Genomic DNA, 19,774 nt, shown 5'->3' with positions numbered 1-19,774 from the left:
GCATAATAGCAAGAGGTCAAGGAGAAACCATCAATTGGATTCAATAGTCTGATGTCATGTCGCCCAGCAACGGCGGCCATCGTGGTTCTAAACAAAGAAAATCGGTACTTTTTATTCTACATGCTGGCTAGAACTTTTCATATGTCTTGTGATAAGAATGTGTAAAAGTCAAAACACGATCAGATTTATCATGTTCTTTTCCTCTGGATACGCTTTTATGCTCGTCGGAGAAATATGCCATAAGGGTGTCCGCCATTGTTCTGATAGTTTAGAGCCAGTTACTAAGTTACGATGCGTCATTACGAGGGAAGTGACGTTACGACTGTTGAAGCGCAGAAGATGATTAAAGGTAACAACTCAAAGAGAGATAACCCTTGATTATTTTTTAATATTTTAGTTTAAACTGAGTGGTGTCCCTTGTCCAAGAGGAACAGATTCTTCCAGTAAAAATGGACAGGCGCAGGATCGTACCCAAAAGTCCCCGTGAGGAAATAGCAAGAGACAAAACCCCCAGATGTCCTGTCTAGAACATTCCGTTTGATAGTGACGCTTCCATTTGTTGCTGTGTTGATTTCCATCCCGATCAAGTGTGTTTGGGAAACAGTTTGGGAATAGAAGGTGATGGTCCCATTGTCACTGGACGTGATATCTGAGAGAAGAAAACAACAACAACAACAAAAAAGAGAGAATCAAGAATGACAAAACAAAAAAAAAACAAAAAAAAAACACTTTAACTGAAAAGCAGATTCACTGTTTATATTCGGCAGCCATTTTAAGCCCGTGATTGCCGGAAGACACGTGACATCACACTCCGTTGTCAAGCGGCGTGGATTAACCCCATTTTTATTTCTTTTCGCTAACATTGTTCATGTGGGTCGTCGTAAAGTTAAGCATAAATGTCGTATTTACATAACACTTATTTAAGAGGGGGTAGGGGTGGGGGGGGGGTCTGGTGGAAAGTACTTTGCGATAGACTAGCATCCTATCCAAAGGGTGGCAAGCAACTGCTATTGTCCGTTTCACGCTATAGAAACCGGGATAAACTCCGGCTCCATGGGAGTAAAAGTAAAGACAAATACATTGCTAACTTCCAGATTTACGACAGAAATCTATATGTCGTCAATCTGGAATTTATGAATGTATTTAAGTCTTTACTATTTAATTTTTTGTTGTTGGCTGAAGAAGGGCTTTGAGCCCGAAACGTTCCATGTTTGGTATTTGTTCTTTTTTAAAGCTGTTATATTACATTTTGTTATTACTAAAAACCAATTTATGAAGAAAAAAAACGTAAGCCGTAAACGAGTATAGATAGTTCGAAGTTGACATCACTCAGGACATTGTTGTTGTTTTTTGCCATCCGCGTCTATGAGTAATTCTCACTAAACTTTATTAACCAGACTATAAACGTTTAAGGTTACACATAGTTTTGTGTGTTAGTCCGTAATACATCCGGATGGCAATGTTGTGAGCTTCTCAGCCAAGCGCATACTATCTACACATCAATTTGTAACATTCTTGTTTTCCTTACCGTGTACTGCGCCAGCCCAATGAGAGCGGTACTGAGGAGGGTTAGCCGACCCTGCGTCGATGTAGAAGAAGATCGTGTGACCCTGATTGACCCCTTCTACCAGCCTGTCCATTGTTCCCATCTCTGACGCCTGCCACTCCTGGGCCCAGATGCGAATCCCCCTGGGGAGGGGCAATTGGTGATGATGTCAAGACAAGCGGAGTTGAAAGGAGAGGAAGAATTGGAAAATTGTGTCAGTGCATGACATAATCATTCCGAAGGTGAACATTTTATATTTGCATTTTTTGCATTTTCTGAAAGCATATGCGCCCCAGAGCATTTTAATCTTTATTTGAAGTAAATCGGGTGATTTTTCATGAAGTAATGGTCAGATGTTTGGGAAAGGTATCCAGCAACTTTTCTCAAATTTCATACATTTTTATCTTGACTAGCTGTAACAAATATTTAGAAGTGAAATTAAGCTTTGATATTTCCCGAAGATGTACAAAAAGGGTTGATTTAATCATTTATGTCAAGAACTCATTTTTTATCCAAACTGACCTTCTAACTAAACTTGGCAATATCTCAGTTCAAACCTTTTCACCATCCGACTGATTATGTCATTCACTGTAACAATTAATAAGTGAGTGCATGGCTTGTTTAAGTTTATGACGATTTTTCCTCAGAAGAATGAATCGCTTATCCCAAGCCAGATGGACTCTGGCACTTATGTTTGACATGACGTAAAAGTTGAATGTCTTTTGTAGTTGTTACAGGTGACTATAGAGTGTGTTACTGATGCTTTGATTTGGTGGGAGGAATGTGCATCTGGGGTCTTTAGGAGGTTTTATTGTTTCATTAGGGTGTTGGCATATGGGGATGTTTCTGTTGTAATTTTACATAGACATGAGTTGATTAACATTTTCTAAGATTAAGAATATCATTCTTGCTATAAAATGTGTTGTAAATGTAAATGTTCTTACTATAACAATTTGGTTTGTTGATTATTGAAAATATACATATTATTAATAAATGATCCAAGAACACAACAAAATGCAAACCCAATCATCTTTTTCGGTGATTAGCTCTTGGAGCTACAGTCAAGATACAACACTGGTCTACTGCACAGTTCTTTGCATAATGTATAATACACAACTCTACCACTCTTAACTCACTCAATCCTAGAAATTTGGAAAGTTGGAAAAATGTATTAGAAAAGAGCATGTACATAGATATTTTTATTCAACTATCATTAACATGTAAAAACTTTTAAAAAGCATTAGCTTTGATACTTCGCCTATAATTTGTTTCAGAAAAAAATGTAATAAGTAGGCATGGGGTAAAATTAACCCGGGTAAACTACGGATATAGTCGATGTTAGGGTTGAGTGAGTTAATACATGTCAGGAAGGAAGGCCATGAAAAATAAGATATAATACCGTAGAATAGAATTTAGACGGTTTATTCAAGCCACTATTCCTAAAACCAAGAATAGAAATTAATTGATTTGGGCAGGAGACTAAATTTTATTTTATTCAATGCAATACTGATAAATAAAATATTATTAACTTACGCCGTTTTGACACCGTCTGTTCCGTTCTGCCAGACGCAGTTCAATGTGGCATCTGCATAGATTTTGAAGGTCACTGGTTGGTAATCGACTACATATATTGATGCAGACCCGTCGAATCGAATCCAGGAATGAAACTGTCGCAGGATAAGGCCTTGAAAATTTCATTTCATAAAAAAGACAAAATAATAATAATGATAATGATGATGATGATGATGATGATGATGATGATGATGATGATGATGATGATGATGATGATGATGATGATGATGATAATAATAATATAATAATAATGATAATAATAATAAATGCTCCCGTGTTTGTTATTGTTTTTTTTTTTTTGTTTTTTTGTTTTATCTTGGCGTGTCATTGATGATCAAAATCGATTTTACAATGAATTTCTTTTTTTCTTAAATTTGGATTCAGTTTATTTTATTGAAGGCAATGTTTTATACATGAAAGTGACAAAAACTCCTTTCTTCTTCTACTCATGTTCCTTCTCCTTTTCCTTCTCCATCATCATCATCATCATCATCATCATCATCATCATCATCATCATCATCATCATCATCATCACCATCGTCGTCATCATCATCATCATCATCACCAGCATCATCGTCGTCGTCATCATCATCGTCACCTTCTTTATCATCATTGGGGTTTTTTTAGTCATCGCTATTATCAAATAAATAACGTTCTGCCACTCAGCGTATCATCTCAATTCTTGGCCAAGAGTTCTAACACGTCATCCCACTAGGCCAAACTCAGAGTGTATATATTTGAAAGATCTGATAGCCGTAACGATGTGGATTATCAGACCCGCAAACAAGAACAACTGGTCCGAAATGTACTCCAGTTTTGGCAAGTTTAATATGTTATTAGGCCTTCTATTTCTATTTGAAGGAGTCAATTCTTTCTGCTATTTCTGAAAATAGTAAATTCGATCCAGAAATTCAATAAGCTTCAACAGTCGTGACGTCACTTCCCTCGAAATGACGCATTGTAACTAAGTAACTGGCTCTAAACTATCGGAACAATGGCGGACGCCCTAATGAAATATTTCTCCGACGAGCATAAAAGCGTATCCAGAGGGGTTAAAAACATATATCTGGTCATGTTTTGACTTTTACACAATCTGATCACAAGACATATGAAAAGTTCTAGCCAGCATGAAGAATAAAAAGTACCGATTTTCTTTGTTTAGAACCACGATGGTCGCCGTTGCTGGGCGACGTGACAACAGACTATTGAATCCAATGACTACAAGTAGTTGGAGAGAGGAAAATCAGATGTAATAAACTTTGATATGGTACAGACTGAACGCTTTCTATTGTTTGAGTAATCAGACTGACATGATGATGATGATGATGATGATGATGATGATGATGATGACGATGACGATGATGATGGTGATGGCTCTTAATCTAAGCCAAATCAAACGTAAACACACACAGTTGGTACATAAATATGTTAAATAAATGTGACCCTTCGCCTCAAAACGGTTTTAAGTCGGGATGGTTAAGATGTTGAAAATTGAATTTATTGCCAGAAATATCAGACTTATGTTGAGTTGTTTGTTTTATCGTGGAGAATGGATACCATATTTTAGAGTACCAATGCCAACAATTTATATTTTTGACCAGTTTAACATTAAATTCGGCTTTTAAGCATATGCTTCGTTGCGACATAATGCCGTTTTGAGACGATGGGTCACAAATGAAAGATTTATATAGCGTACTTTTGTTCCCATAACCAGCTCCGAGCATCTCTTGTTCATATGACGTCACAATCACTCCATCGAGTTCGTCACTTCCTCTGTTTACTTCTGCAGATTGAAACTCCACCATGAACGGACTCAACTGCATGGCGTCAGGAATACTGACGTCACACATATGAAAGTCTATGACGTCATACCGTACACGAGACCCAAACAAGACGGCTCCAACGAGAGCATCGAAGTCCCCGAGGATTTTGGGTTTGTATGCTTGAATTGTTGGAGAGTGTAAGCTAAAACGTGAAATGAAATAGCAATGGGATAGTTCAACTATAGAACAGTATAAATCTCTTGTAGGGGATTACGATTATAATGATGATGATGATGGTGATGGTGATGATGATAACGGTGACGAAGACGAAGAGATGATGGTAATGACGTTGATGATGGCGACGATACCGATGATGGTGATAATAGTGATAACGGTGGTGATGACAACCATGACGATGATGATGATAATGACGATAATCATAATGATGGTGGTAGTTGTTTTGATTGACAGTGGTAGTAGTAGTAGTAGTAGTAGTAGTAGTAGTAGTAGTAGTAGTAGTAGTAGTAGTAGTAGTAGTAGTAGTGGTAGTAGTAGTAGTAGTAGTAGTAGTAGTAGTAGTAGTAGTAGTGGTAGTAGTAGTAGTAATAGTAGTAGTAGTAGTAGTAGTAGTAGTAGTAGTAGTAGTAGTAGTAGTAGTAGTAGTAGTATTGATGATGATGTTGTATGTAATTACAGACAACAGTTGGCAGTTATACCGAAAGATGATCGCTAATAACTTACAATAAACAAACAATGCATACAACGAAGTAAATCCTTTGCGGTAACAGTAACAAGCTATGCATCTTGTTTTCTCCTCACCTCCAAAACATAAACAAAGTCGTCCCGAATTACCTCTCTACTATAATCTAAACATTTAGTATTAGATCAATGAAAACATGCATTCATTTGATAACTTTGAAATCCTTCATTAGATATGGACAGCACACTGCCGTACTATGAAGAGAGAGAGAGAGAGAGAGAGAGAGAGAGAGAGAGAGAGAGAGAGAGAGAGAGAGAGAGAGAGAGAAGCACGTATTTAAAATTTTGGCCAGAAAACTCGTCCTTCAAATATCGGCCCATTAAAATTAAAATGACCCTCGTCTTGTAAAAGAAACCTCTGATCCCAGGTCTGAGATTTATTTGATTTATTTTTGCCAAGATGAGGGTCATTTTAATGGACCGAAATTTCAAGGACGAGTTTTCTGGTCAAAATTTAAAATACGTGTTTTGTTGTTTTGTTTTTTTTCCAGACTACGGCAGCAGAGTAGTTCGTATAATTGTGACCCTTCGCCTCAAAACGGTATTAAGTCGGGTTGGTTAAGATGTTGAAAATTGAATTTATAGCCAGAAATATCAGACTTGAGTTTGTATGTTTTATTGAGAAGAACGGATACCATATTTTAGGGTACTAATGCCAAGAAAATTATATTTTTGACCAGTTTAACATTTAATTCGGCTTTTAAGCATAATATGGTTCGTTCCGACATAATACCGTTTTGAGACGATGGGTCACAATTATGTGTATTGGATGTAAATGTCCAGTGACGAGTTCGATTGCTGACCTGACCCCTTGTTATCACGATAAAGTGTGATACATGTCACTACACACATTGTGTTATCATATCGCGTGCTGCGTGGAAGCGTGGAAATGTGACTTGATATAGATAGTATGAAGTTGACGTCATTCAGGCCTTTGTTATTGTTTTTGCCATCCGCGTTTGTGAGTTGTTCTCACTAAACTGTCTTAACCAGACTATAAAAGTTCATGGTTACACAGAGTTTGTGTGTTGGTCCGTTATACTTCCGGATGGCAATGTTGTGAACTCCTTGGCCAAGCGCATTCTATCTATAATGGGAGCGATTGATAGATAGTTCGAAGATGACGTCACTCAGGTTTTTGTTATTGTTTTTTTGCCATCCGCGTTTATGAGTAATGCTCACTGAACTGTATTAACCTGACTATAAACGTTCATGGATACACATAGTTTTGTGTGTTTGTCCGTTATACTTCCGGATGGCAATGTTATGAGCTTTTCAGCCAAGAGCATTCTATCTATATTCATGTTTTCGTCCAACCAAGTCATCAATCACACGATTTGTGCTGTCCAACGATTGGATATTTCTTCAGAAATGTAAACACGCTGCTTTGTTTATCAAAGTTGTAAATATACTCATGTGTCAAGCTGAATAAAATGACCAATCGTGATGTTAAAAACTTTCAAAAACTGTGAACACGTTTCACTATGCGGGTCATTTTGAGCACATATTCCAATGTTCCTATGACCTCGAGCACATGGAAAGGTAACATAGATCGCTCCCATTTGCTTGATACAGAAGATACCGAGTTCGAGTCTCTGCCGCACCTTGTGGCCTTGAGACACACAGTCATCCCGCCCTAGTTCACTTTGCGACATGCGCTGCGGCTCGCGCCCAAGTTATTCCAATTTTTCCCGTTGACTAAACCCTAGGAAAACTGTTCCTCCTGGAAAGAACTGAGTGTATTCTATTTATTTATTCCCAAGTATATAGTAGTCCACGGGGATCCTGATAGCTCAGTTGGTAGAGCACTCGCTTCACACGTAAATGGACCTAGATCGATCCCGGGCGAAATCAACCACCACCCCCCCCCCCACCTGTCCACCTAGCAGTGATTGGTAGTTAGGTGTTAGACCTGGCGGAAAGTACTTTGCGATAGACTAGCGTCCTATCCAATTGGTCGCAAGCAATTGCTACTCTCTGTTTCACGCTATGGGAATCGGGATAAACTTCGGCTCCATGGGTCCTATAGCCCTGAAGGATTACTTTTTGTTTTGTTTTTTTTTTTACATACTGGTCGACTTGACCTTTTAATTCAGACGGCCGGAGTTTATCCCGGCTTGCAACGTAAAGGTTCAAATGGCATTGATAAAAGCGAGGTTCAATAGCACTCTCCGACTAATTTAAATTGAATCTGGGTACTCATTTATTTTGGGTAGACAGAATTCCTTTTAAAGATAGTCATTCAGAGCCATAAGGCAAATGGAGCCGGAGTTTGTCCCGGTTTCTATAGCGTGAAACGGACAATAACAATTGTTTGTTGGCCTTTGTTAAGGACGCTAGTCTATTACAAAAGTACTTTCCGCCAGGTCTGTCACTCCTGGGTGGGCAGGGTGATCAGAAAACAAAATCTCGACTGCACCTGGGATCGGTCTCGTCCCTTTGCCATATGAGAAAAAGGGGATGACAAAGGGGGCAGCTACAGGATCACAACAGCAATCTACATCTGTGCCCAGCCTAAGAGATCCTCACCAATTGAGAGACACCCGTGTGGTTTTTAATAAGCATTGTTCCACAGTCGACCAGAGAGATGGTTTACATGTAAAATATCATCTCTCATATATATATATATATATTAAATCCTGCGACCTTGATCCCCTACCAGCACAGCTTTTGGCCAGCTCCACCGGTACATTATTACCATCCATTCCATCAATCATAAATACATCCATACTGACTGGCGAAGTTCCATCGTGCCCTCGTCAAACCACTTCTGAAGAAACCATCACTGAACCACAATATATTAAACAATTATCGTCCTGTATCAAACTTACCTTTTTTGTCAAAACTTTTGGAGAAGGTAGTTCTTACACAATTAACATCTCATTTTAAGAACAACAGTTTGGAACAACCCTTTCAGTCAGCCTATAAACATCATATATATATGAACCCAAAAACTCACATCCAACTACTTCACTCGGAGAAATGTCTCCAGACAAATCCTCATCAAAATCGAGTCATCGAACTCCAAGACAAGAAAGAAAACATCAAAGAAGCGACAGTAGACTAAGGGCAAAGGGGCAAACAGATCCTACCAGAAGTCCAATTCAACAACCCGCTAAGCATAAGACAAGAAAAGAAAGACGGGCAGCTTGTTTCTCATAAAGAGTTTTACGACGCTTGCGACACATTCAAGTCATTTTAGCGCAGTAAAAAGGAAGAAAACGGGATAGAAAAAAAATTGTACATAGATTTACAATTAAATGCACGCAAGAAAAGTAAGACAAAGGGGTATGGTACATATAGGGAAAAGATTTAGATTCCAAGAGTACACTATCATAGTGCATAGTTTGAGATCACCTAAAAGTCTCATCCTGACACAAGCACAGGTCCCCACTAAAGGGTATACACACAGATGTTTACAAATCATATGTTCAAAAAATATAAAGTATCACAGTACAAAACAGATATATGATTTGTACATGCGGAAAAAATATTCTCTCCCAAAACTATAACTTTACATTCGACTGTTTCCCTACCAGTACCAGCCAGTGTCATGACAAAACTGAGTGTGTAACCTCATTCCAAGACAAAGACAGAAAGCAAGCTGGAAAACAGATATAGGAGGATAGAATACAGCGAGTGACTCCCTGCCCTCTATGGGAGAAGGATACAAAAGACAGTTGATTGATTCAGACGTAGAAGTCTGCAACAGTTTGTTTTGTTTTGTTTTTAAGGGTTTTACGGCGCTTGCAACACATTAAGGTCATATCAGCGCCAGTAAAAAGGGAAAAAATGGGATATTAAAAAGTTCAAGAATTACAATTAAAGCATCCAAGAATAAGACAGACAAAGGGGAATTGGTTCGAAAGGGAACAGATGTAGATTCCAAGAGCACACTATCAGTGTACTTAAATAGAGATCACCTAAAAGTCTCATCCAGACACAAGCACAGGTCCCCACTAAGAGGAATACACTCAAATGTTAACAAATCATATATAATACATAAATAAAACATAATAGAGTACATAACAGAGAGATTTACAAGGAAAAAAATATCATCTCCCAAAACGAACTATACATTTGACTTTTTCCCTCCCAGCCAAGGTATCCGGCCAGGGCCAGGACAAAACCAAGTAATCTCATTCCAAGACAAAGACAGAAAGCATGCTGGATTGGAAAACAGACATAGGGGGATAGAAGACATAGTATGTACCTCCCTGCCCGCTATGGGAGGTCAGGATCCCCACCCAGTCTGCAACAGTCTTAGAACGCATGCGCTTAAGAAACAGCTAATAGGAAGACAAAGAGAGACAAGAAAATCTTTGTGCAGCAATATGTTCTAACCTCACGGCTCTCAGATTCAAATTCTCTATTCACATAGCTTTTTAGGCTTTTGTGGTCGTATGATATGATAATCAGATAGTTAGATCCCTGGTTCGAACCACGCTCTGGGTGGAGAAGGCTCTTTACTTACATTATCTCATTACACCCAGGTGTAAAATGATCACCTGGCCTGTGACAGCAGAAAATAATAAGCTCCGTACAGGGGTCAAGTTTCGTCCTTACACTTACATCCTAGGTATTACTTTTGGCTTGGGACCTCTTGTAAAGCGCTCTGAGCACATTTAGTGGATATAGAGCTCTATAATAAAAGCTCACATAGGCACAGATACATGCTAAGTGTTGCTTTTGGCTAGTCTCCTTGTAAGGCGCTTTGAGCACTATTGGTGAATATTGTGCTCAAGTTTTTTTGTTTGGTTTTTTTTTGTCACCTGGATTTAATTTAATTTTATAGATTCTCGCCAGAAATTATCAGGAAAATCAATCCATGATAAATGACAGACTTTTTATATAGGCACAGCTACATGCTAAGTGTTGCTTTTGGCTAGTCTCCTTGTAAGGCGCTTTGAGCACAATTAGTGAATATTATGCTCAAGTTTTGTTTTTGTTTTTGTCACCTGGATTTAACAGATTCTCGTGACTGTGATTCTCGCCAGAAATTATCAGGAAAATCAATCCATGATGAATGACAGACTTTTTACATTGACATTTATTTAATAGATTCTCATGACTGTGATTCTCGCCAGAAATTATCAGGTAAATCAATCCATGATAAATGACAGACTTTTTACATTGACATTTATGTAATAGATTCTCGTGACTGTGATTCTCACCAGAAATTATCAGGTAAATCAATCCATGATAAATGACAGACGTTTTACATTGACATTTATGTAATAGATTCTCACCAGAAATTATCAGGTAAATCAATCCATGATAAATGACAGACTTTTTACATTGACATTTATTTTTCTTAATTAAAATCGTTAAGAATAGAAAAAAAAAATGGTTTTTAATTTGCTTTAAATAGATTGACCTGATATGATCTGATGAGAGTCTGACATTGATAGTGGGTAAAAACTCTCTCCAAAAATATCTATCAACCTCGTGCACGATAAAAAGCCCATAAACCTCCCTGGGGAAATATAAATAAAAACACAATTCAAGATAACTTTTAAAAGATCTTTTTTATTTTTTAGATTAAAAAAAAAAGTATTTATTATCTTGCATTCTTCCACTTGTTATCCACAAATCTGCTGACACTCTCTTTTCAAAAGTATGAATTTCAAATAACATAAAAACAATTCAACATATTTGAGTCATTTTACCAACAATTAAAGCAAACATAACTATAGCCAAACCAGTGTCAATCTTACTCATAAAGAGCTGCCTGATTGAAATTTTTAAAAATCTATCAAAAATTATCAAAGGAACTAAACTTTCTTTTTCAACAAAATTTATTGAGTCAAAAAAGGCAAATGCAGTTCTTTAGCTGGAGCCAAATTTCGTATTTCCACTAATTTTTCGTAGTACTAGGTAGGTCTGATCTTATCAAAGTACAAAAGCAAGCATAAGAACATTCATTTATCTGTGCTTGTGTTTCTTCTTCTTTTTTCTATGTTTTCTTCTATGCGACTCGCCATCTTCTGAGTCAGAATGTTTATGTTTCGTGCTGTCTTCAGTTGAACAATCTTCTCTCTCGCCGTGCTTTTCCTTTTCCTCTTTTCTTTTCTTTGATTTTCTGTGCCTCTCCTCATCACTATCGCTGCCACTGTCGTCGTTACCGCTTTCACTGGATGATGAGGCATGCCGACGTTTTCCCTTCTTTTTCTTTCCATCTCTGTGTCTTCTACTATTGGCTTTTTCTTCATCAGAACTTTCATCTTCACTGTCTGAATCGGAACTTTCATATTTTTTCTTCTTTCTCTTTTTCTTTTTTCTCTCCTTACTGGATTTTCGCTTCTTCCTACTGCTTGAGGAATCCCTGGGAAAAATGGTCAAAATGAACACATTGAAATCACTCAATAGAAAAGCATATACAATTAGTAAAAGGCAATATATTTAGAATACTGCTTGAAAGAAAAAATGCCTAATAAGGGACATATTTTTTTCTACAATATTTCAACTGGTTAACAGGTTAACCACATTGATTAATGACTTTATAGGAGGAAAAAACGTGAGAATCTATACAAATACTCACTAAATGTGCTTAAAGCACTTTACAAGGGTTTCCTAGCCAACAGCAAAACTTAAAATGTAGGACGAGACAGGATGCCTTCAAAATTATAATTTTTCCGACAGAGACAACACTGCTAATGGCCAAGTACTCATTTTACACCTGAGTATGATGAGAGAATGTAAGTTAAGAGCTTTTACCAAGGAGTCTACAATGTGCTGCTCAGAAAGGCAGGTGTCATACCACTAGAACGCATAGCCCCACAATTACAAAATTACAGATGTTTATCAATCTCAATTTACCACATTAAAAAATTATCATAGTTAACCCTCTCCGCACCAACTACAGGAAAATCGTCATATTTCTTACCATAAAATGTACATTTTTCCTATCCAGATTTATTTTGTCCATCACAAAATTTGAACAAAAATGTTTGTCGTATCTATAAGAATGTAATGCTGTTATGCAAAGCTTGTTTCGCTGAATAAAATTATGCATGGTATGTACTTATCATTTTTGAGTTTGACTGTAAAAAAAAAAAATCAAATTTTGTTTTGGGTAAGTATGACATTTCAGGGAAAAATCCTGAAAAGTCAGTAAAGAGAGAGTGAAGTGGAATGAGAATACATACATATACTTTCCTTCAAAACAAACAAATAATTCTGTAGAAACAAAAGCGCTATTGATTCTATTTGCCTGACTTCACACATTTAATAATCACACAATGGTTGCTTGCTGCTCTCAATGCCATGTTGCTTTTGTCTATCCCTTAAAAGGCTGACCCTCTTCAAATATTCCCCCCTAGGATGGCTGATGTAAGGGGTATAACTTTGGTTTGCTTATGAATGAGGTTTTAAAAAAGGCACAACTTTTTGACTGTATAAGATGCAGAGATGATTCAAACGTAAAAAAAAAGAGAAGAATAATTGCCTTTTCTATGATATGTGACACATTTAATAAAATTATCAAGACTATGAAAAAAAAATGATAAAAGTTTATTTTAAACAAATTCGGAATTCTAACACTTTTCAACCATTATAAAATCTTAACTCAGAACTTCTGTCTCAATTGGTGAACGGTAAAGTGGAAACGCAAGTAAAACTCTACTAGTTATAAGTAAAAACAAAGTGTTCATGACTAAAAATAGAATAAACAACCTAAATCAGAAAGAGTATACCTAACACACAAAAAAGTACTGGATGACCACGGGTGATCCTGCACAATATAGCAACGGGCAATAACACCCTCTATGGCCTATTGTGCAAGATAGATGATGTAATGCAAATTAATAGTTGATAACAGACTCATTCCTGACAAGGTGTTGATTGCAATTGTGTATGTAATGTGCACTGAACATAATGGAAAATGCTTCAGTTCTCCTAACTTAACTGGACAGATCAGGGGTATAAGTGAGATGAGAGCCAACAAAAAAGAGCAAGAAACTCATTAACAACATTCATACAACATAACAAGGTAAAACTTGCAGTAACTTCCAGTTAATCTAGTCTAATGACATTCATATACCAATGCCCCAACAATCGAAGGGTTTATAACCGTGTACATACCGTTGTGATTTTTTCTTCTTTTCTTTTTTCTTCTCTTTCTGACTTTTAGACGACTTCAATTCTGTGGAAACACAATAAGGATATCTTTTTCATTTGATGGGATTTTAATTTTTTTTTTTTAAATAAAAATTAATGACTAATTAACTATGTGAATGAAAACTTAAAAATCAATTTAAATTCTCGGATTGGACAGAACTTGATTTTGAAGTAACTAACTAAACTCCAATACACATATTCGATAAATTGGGTGTTTCTTGCCAATCTATCTTTTTTTTTTTGATGTGTGGCTATGTGGTATTGTGGTATGACACTTGCTTTCGAGTCGGAAGGTCCTGGGTTTTAGCCTCGCTCGGTGCATAGTTGAGTCCCTGGTAAAGGGTCTTTATTCAAATTCTCTCATCATACTTAGGTGTAAAATGAGTACCTAACCATTAACAGCGCTGTCTCTGCCCAAAAACTAAAAGTAAAATAGCCTAATAGGCATCATGTCTCGTTATTCATGTTATGGGTTGCTGTTGGTCAGGGACCCTTTGAGCACGTTTAATGGACATTGTACTATATAAAAGCTCAAGTTTTTATTCTAACAGTAGCTAAAATAATTGAAGAAACTGAAAATAAAGATTATTGTTACATCCCATCACCAATGAGGAATACATGTAAATTCAAATTTAATTAGTAGTAGTAGTAGTAGTAGTAGTAGTAGTAGTAGTAGTAGAAGTAATAGTAATAGTAGTAGTATTAGGATTAGTAGTAGTGGTGGTAGCACTAGTCTAGTAGTAGTAGTAGTAGTGGTAGTAGTTTGTCGTAGTTTGCTTAATCAAAATGATAGCCTATCACAGTTATTTATTTATCAATAACCTGCATTGAGTTGAGTCAAAGGAGATACAAATGGCCCCTCATCCGATTCAGAACTTGTGCTGCTCACATCCAATACAACTTCTTTGCTTGGGTCAGCTTTAAGGAAATTACGACACTGATATGTCATATGGCCACCTGAAACAAAGAAAACAAAAATGATGCTCCCTCGCGATTTGTTGTGTAAAAAGTAACTCTTCATGGCAGAGTTAATCCCTCATTATAACAGAAAGCAGTAAGTTTTTTCACGGTCTCTGGCTTCATTTTCAAGTTGTAAAAAGTCTGAAAATTGAACATATGTGGTGTTAACTGAGTTTACACAAAACTTATCAAAGCCATGCTTAATGAATTACCTTCTTTAACTACACACACACACACACACACACACACACATACAAAACAAACACATAAATAAAACAAATTTGAAGAAAGATATAACGAATTGCGCTAGTTCGGGAATTTACATTTTCCCAATACATCCAAGAAATCAATATAGTAAAACCTTTTTTTACCTCCATGTCTCGGATCATACTTGATATATTTTATTAATAATAATAATAAAAACAATAATAATAATAATAATAATATAATAATAATAATAATAATAATAATAATAATAATAATGATGATAATAATAATAATAATTATAATAATATTAATAATAATAATTTCAAATTGTTGAGCGCTCTACCATATCACTGAGGAAGTACTCAGAGCTCTTTACAGGAAAGTCAACAATTCAATTTGGAAAAGAAAAAAGTCTTAGATGCTTTTTGAACATATCTTTAAGATGAAGAATGATGTAGTTTTTATTTGAGAAGTTTGTTCCAGAGAGTTGGGACACTTCTACTTCTAGAACAAAAAGATCGTCCTCCACATGACACATAAGAGCTTTTTCCTTGAGTAACTCGCAATATTCCATCATATGACGAGTGGAGGGATCAGGTTTATCATGAAGATAAGTTGGTTGACACATGTTGAGATTTATAAAACATAATATCAGAACTTTATACAATATTCGCTCCTTAACAGGAAGCCAATGAAGAGCTATTTTAGCAAAGGCAACGTTCAGTTTTTGATGCTGAAAATAAATAATGATAAAACTATAATTCATTCAGACGGACAACAGTTTAATTTTTCAAAGCAATGAAACAAGACTTACCATAGCCACATTTTTTACAAGATGTACGAAGACTGTCTGCTGAACGTCCATACTTGGCAATCACATAACCTGGAAAATTAATTGAGATTTGAATTTAAACAAATACCTTTGCCTTTTTTATTAACTTGATTTGACTATTCACTTACACTTACATTACATTACATGTTGAAAACGAAGAGAAATGGAAATGGGAGAAACTGAAAAAGTATCGGGCAGCATCATTGTTGTGTCCAGTTATTAATGACGTTTTTTCAACTCAGTTAATTAAAAGTTATTTGAGCAATTCAATTTCAAGGTTTTTGTTTGAGTTTGAGTATGATTGGATTGTGATGCTTTGTGATTGACATTGACTGTACTGAGTGTGAGAGTGACACTGTGGTGATTCTGTGATTGTGACTTGAATTGTGAATTGTGATGATTGATAATAATATTATTAGTAATAGGCAGTGTCTACGTACATGGAATAGCCTGCCTGAAAAAATAGTTACAGCGCCAAGCATAAAAAGCTTTAAAAGCCAAATTGACAGTTTCCTGCAGGATCTAAAATACAGCACCGATTTCCCATTGAAGCCAGCCTTTCGACCTCCACAAGTTGGTGGAGACCGATTCAAAGACCATCAACGGGCCACCGACCCTCTATGATGAACTCATACTCATATACATGGTAACCGGGCACCTAGCCTCAGGATCTACATACACGGTAGCCCGGGGTAACCCCGGTAACTGGTTTGCCGACAAGCAATGGATGTACCTCGCTCTGTATGTGTGTGTGTGTGTGTGTTATTTTAAAAAAAAAAACAATACAATATAATTCATTAAAGGCGAGATTCAAGGTTACCATGTATGTTACTGTTGTTACCGTGTACGTAGATCCTGAGGCTAGGTGCCCGGTTGGAAACGAAAATAATGATACCAACCAATACTAGGCACTTTGATAAAATTTTCAAACTCAAAATATCTTGATTTGACTCAGTCAGGGGGATGGGACTTGAAAAAACATAAAATTTGATACCTTATTTGTTTCTCTACGACCTACGGTTCCAGAGTTATTTATATTTTTCTATTGAAATTTTTTGTCAATTTTACAGAGAGAATCTGTGATCTCACTGCTGCCTCAAAACCAGCATCTCGCGGCGATCGGGAAATTTTGAGTTTTACAGTCAACATGGCCCACTTATTGTTTTCAGTAATTTTGTTTCAATTAAAAAATAATTGGCAAGTGTTAGGTATCATTTTAATGGTCAGGAAATAAGCTTTATTTTCATATAAATCATTTTTATGGATGGAAAGTATGGAAAAAATTAAGGATAAATGAAAAGGGGGAAAATATGAGGTTTTTGTCTTAAAAAGTGGGGTTGATGGCGGAAAAAATAAAATAATGAGCGAGTGTATCAATTTTGATGAAATTTGGCAGAGATATTCTTCAATTAATTGTCTATCGATATATGAAGTATAATTAAAATGTATCCATAATTTAAAAAGTTCTTATAATTCAAAAATTTATAAATTTTTATTACATAAGCTTTCTGAGAAATACAATCAGGAATTAAGAATTAAATACACCGTTAGAATAGGGAGTTTAATAGAAATTCTAAATGTACCTCACACACTTGAAACCAATGTCATATGAAAGAGCTGGCAACACAGATTACAAAACAGTTTGAATGTTGTTTCTATCTTGATTAGAAATGTAGTTACGGCAGTTCAAAGTCTGAAATTTCAGACCGATTTTTACCCCAAAATTACCATTGCAAAGTTGTGACCGAAAACGCGTGATGTTAATAAAAAATGGTTAAAACAGTCAATATGGAGTTCTTATCATATATTGTATCCCAAAATGTTCGTCTTATCGAGAACAATGCATTTAAATTAATAAAGAGGAAGATAAACATTTCAAATTAACACATTATTACATAATATGTCGCAAATGTTACATAATTAAAAGACGTAAGAAACAATTTGCTCTATCACTTTTGGATTTATCTCCAATATCTCACTGAAACAATTGCAAATAATTACCCTCTTTTAATTAATACAGAGAGAATAAAAAAGGGTTTGAGAGTATTTAAATAAAAAGATTACGTGTTGTGTAATGACATAATGAGTTTATTTTTACCTATGGCAATTTAATTGCATATAAATAAAATGGTAGATTGAAAAAGTTCAAATAAATTGAAACAGATTCCCTATTATAATTAGAAGGAAAGTTCTGGCTTTTAATACTTTAAAAAATTCTGCTGAACCACTTTGGGTTTATTGCTGTTACATCATTTGAACTGACAATTAATATAATTTTATCCCCGCCCCCCCCCCCCCCCCCCTTCTCTCTCAATGTATGGGGGTGCCAAAACTAAAAGAACTTCTTACCATAATAATTATTAAGGCTAAGGCCTTTAGAATATGGATACAAATGATAAACATATCTAAACATATGGGAAAGAAACTTGATGACTTGATGGCAAAGTAAAATAAAATTAAATTAAAACAATTGGTATTTTTAAAATATCGATATTATTAATATCGGATTTCACAAAGAGAAGAAATATACGAACTTTTAAAACAAAAACTATAAAATGCCTATAAATAAAGTTGGAAATTATGTATTCAAAATAAAAAAATAGAAAATAATAGTACTGAAAATATTATGGACTAAATTTAACATCATACATAACTAAATTTAAAATATCGATATGAATATCGATATCGCCCGGCAGCCATGATGAGAAGATAATGTAAACAAGGCATTTCGGCGCAGAGTTAAAAGGTGTCTGCGCATCGATATAGAGCCCTGAAATTTGGCATGAATAAAGTTTAGATGTTATTCTAAAAACAAGCGTTTAAATTTTAAAAACACACGCGGTAAATAAAAAAATAAATGCATTTGAAAATTGCCAAATTTTAACTTCATATAACTTCTGGAATTATTGATGGATTTTTCCTTAATTGGCACCATATAAAAGGAAATTGGAAAGACGAAAATAATGATACCAAAATATCTGCGAGATTCCTCTTTATAACGAAGTTATGCATCTTTAATTGAACCCCCCAAAACGCGAACGGCAATTTCCAGTCACAACTTTCCTATGGGCGAGTTGGGTCAAAATTTGACTGCCACTGCTGCTGCTCACTAAACTGCCTAGTTAGAAAGCCTGTTTTGTGCCCTTAATAATGATACCAAAGTTAGTCACATAGGTTCACAAATAACGCCATGGTGACCAAAACAGTAAAGGGTCAAAAATAAAGTTCCAAAAAACGAGTTTCACCTTACAGTGAGCCTATCGGCGGCCACTGGACTGGAGTTATCAAAGTGCCTACCAATACCCAAGATATCTCATATCTGCGATATTCCTCTTTATATTATAACGAAGTTATGCATCTTGAATTGAACCCCCCTAAAACTTAGTAAAAGCGAACGGCAATTTCCAGTGATATCTTTCTTATGGGAGAGTTGGGTCACAATTTGACTCCCACTGCTGCTGCTCAAGTTACAGTTAGTGTACGTAGATACAACGTTAATAAAATAATACGATGATGAATGATGGAATGGAGTGAACGTGTGAAAGTGAAATGAGTGCGGCAGAGAAACAAATATGTCTACCTTGACTGTTGTCCATCCCTAGTTTATTGATGTGTCAATTATACCGTATACATTGCTGAACAGAAAATCAAATGAACAAGCTAGACATTTCATATTATGGTTCCAACAATCTCAACATTTCAAGTACAAGTTTTATTTCAAGTTTTGTAACATGGAAAGATAAGAGTGTCAGTCCGTCAAAGAGGCCCCTTTTTGTTTTTATTAAACAAGAGCACTGTAATTGTCATGTCTACCGTTACGCTCACAGTATCGGTAACTCATTTTCGCTTCTTACATTTGAAGACAAGATAAATCCTGTTTGCAATATTATTTTAATTGACACTTTTAACTTTATATTGACAAAGTATTTTTCCATTTACTGTGAGATTAAACACATTAAAAAGATATTTTATATTTTTTACAATTTTATGAATGGATTTCTGTCGTATGTATAAGAT

The 19,774-nt window shown here is 35.8% G+C and overlaps 2 protein-coding genes across 2 annotated transcripts; both read right to left on the bottom strand.

Moving 5' to 3' along the window:
* Positions 1–368: 368 nt before the first annotated feature.
* On the bottom strand, positions 369–5,822 carry LOC144965627 (uncharacterized). Its single transcript, XM_078901173.1, has 5 exons — positions 5,623–5,822; positions 4,815–5,083; positions 3,080–3,230; positions 1,529–1,689; positions 369–649 (listed from the first exon to the last, which is right to left on the bottom strand). The coding sequence occupies exons 1-5, from the start codon at positions 5,682–5,684 to the stop codon at positions 399–401; spliced, it is 894 nt and encodes a 297-aa protein (XP_078757299.1). The 5' UTR covers positions 5,685–5,822; the 3' UTR covers positions 369–398.
* A 5,327-nt stretch (positions 5,823–11,149) lies between these two features.
* Positions 11,150–19,507, bottom strand: LOC144963333 (uncharacterized). Its single transcript, XM_078897270.1, has 5 exons — positions 19,338–19,507; positions 15,740–15,808; positions 14,581–14,715; positions 13,723–13,783; positions 11,150–11,965 (listed from the first exon to the last, which is right to left on the bottom strand). The coding sequence occupies exons 1-5, from the start codon at positions 19,351–19,353 to the stop codon at positions 11,566–11,568; spliced, it is 681 nt and encodes a 226-aa protein (XP_078753396.1). The 5' UTR covers positions 19,354–19,507; the 3' UTR covers positions 11,150–11,565.
* Positions 19,508–19,774: the final 267 nt, after the last annotated feature.

This window comes from Berghia stephanieae, chromosome 1 (assembly GCF_034508935.2).
Source record: "Berghia stephanieae isolate SIO BIC M18660-M18661 chromosome 1, UCSD_Bste_1.3, whole genome shotgun sequence".
In the NCBI taxonomy this organism is placed as follows: domain Eukaryota; kingdom Metazoa; phylum Mollusca; class Gastropoda; order Nudibranchia; family Aeolidiidae; genus Berghia; species Berghia stephanieae.
This window is presented reverse-complemented; position numbering and strand designations above follow the sequence as displayed.

Bases quoted from the DNA above. Each gene is read 5' to 3' on its own strand.
- LOC144965627 (XM_078901173.1), bottom strand. From the start codon at position 5,684: ATGCATAGCTTGTTACTGTTACCGCAAAGGATTTACTTCGTTGTATGC. The intron at 5,084-5,622 runs GTAAGTTATTAG...TTCACGTTTTAG, and splicing joins GTATGCATTGTTTGTTTATT to CTTACACTCTCCAACAATTC. The intron at 1,690-3,079 runs GTAAGTTAATAA...GCCCCTCCCCAG, and splicing joins ACAGACGGTGTCAAAACGGC to GGGGATTCGCATCTGGGCCC.
- LOC144963333 (XM_078897270.1), bottom strand. The intron at 13,784-14,580 runs GTTATTGATAAA...GTGTTTCCACAG, and splicing joins TTTGACTCAACTCAATGCAG to AATTGAAGTCGTCTAAAAGT. The intron at 11,966-13,722 runs GTATGTACACGG...CATTTTTCCCAG, and splicing joins AAGAAGAAAAAATCACAACG to GGATTCCTCAAGCAGTAGGA.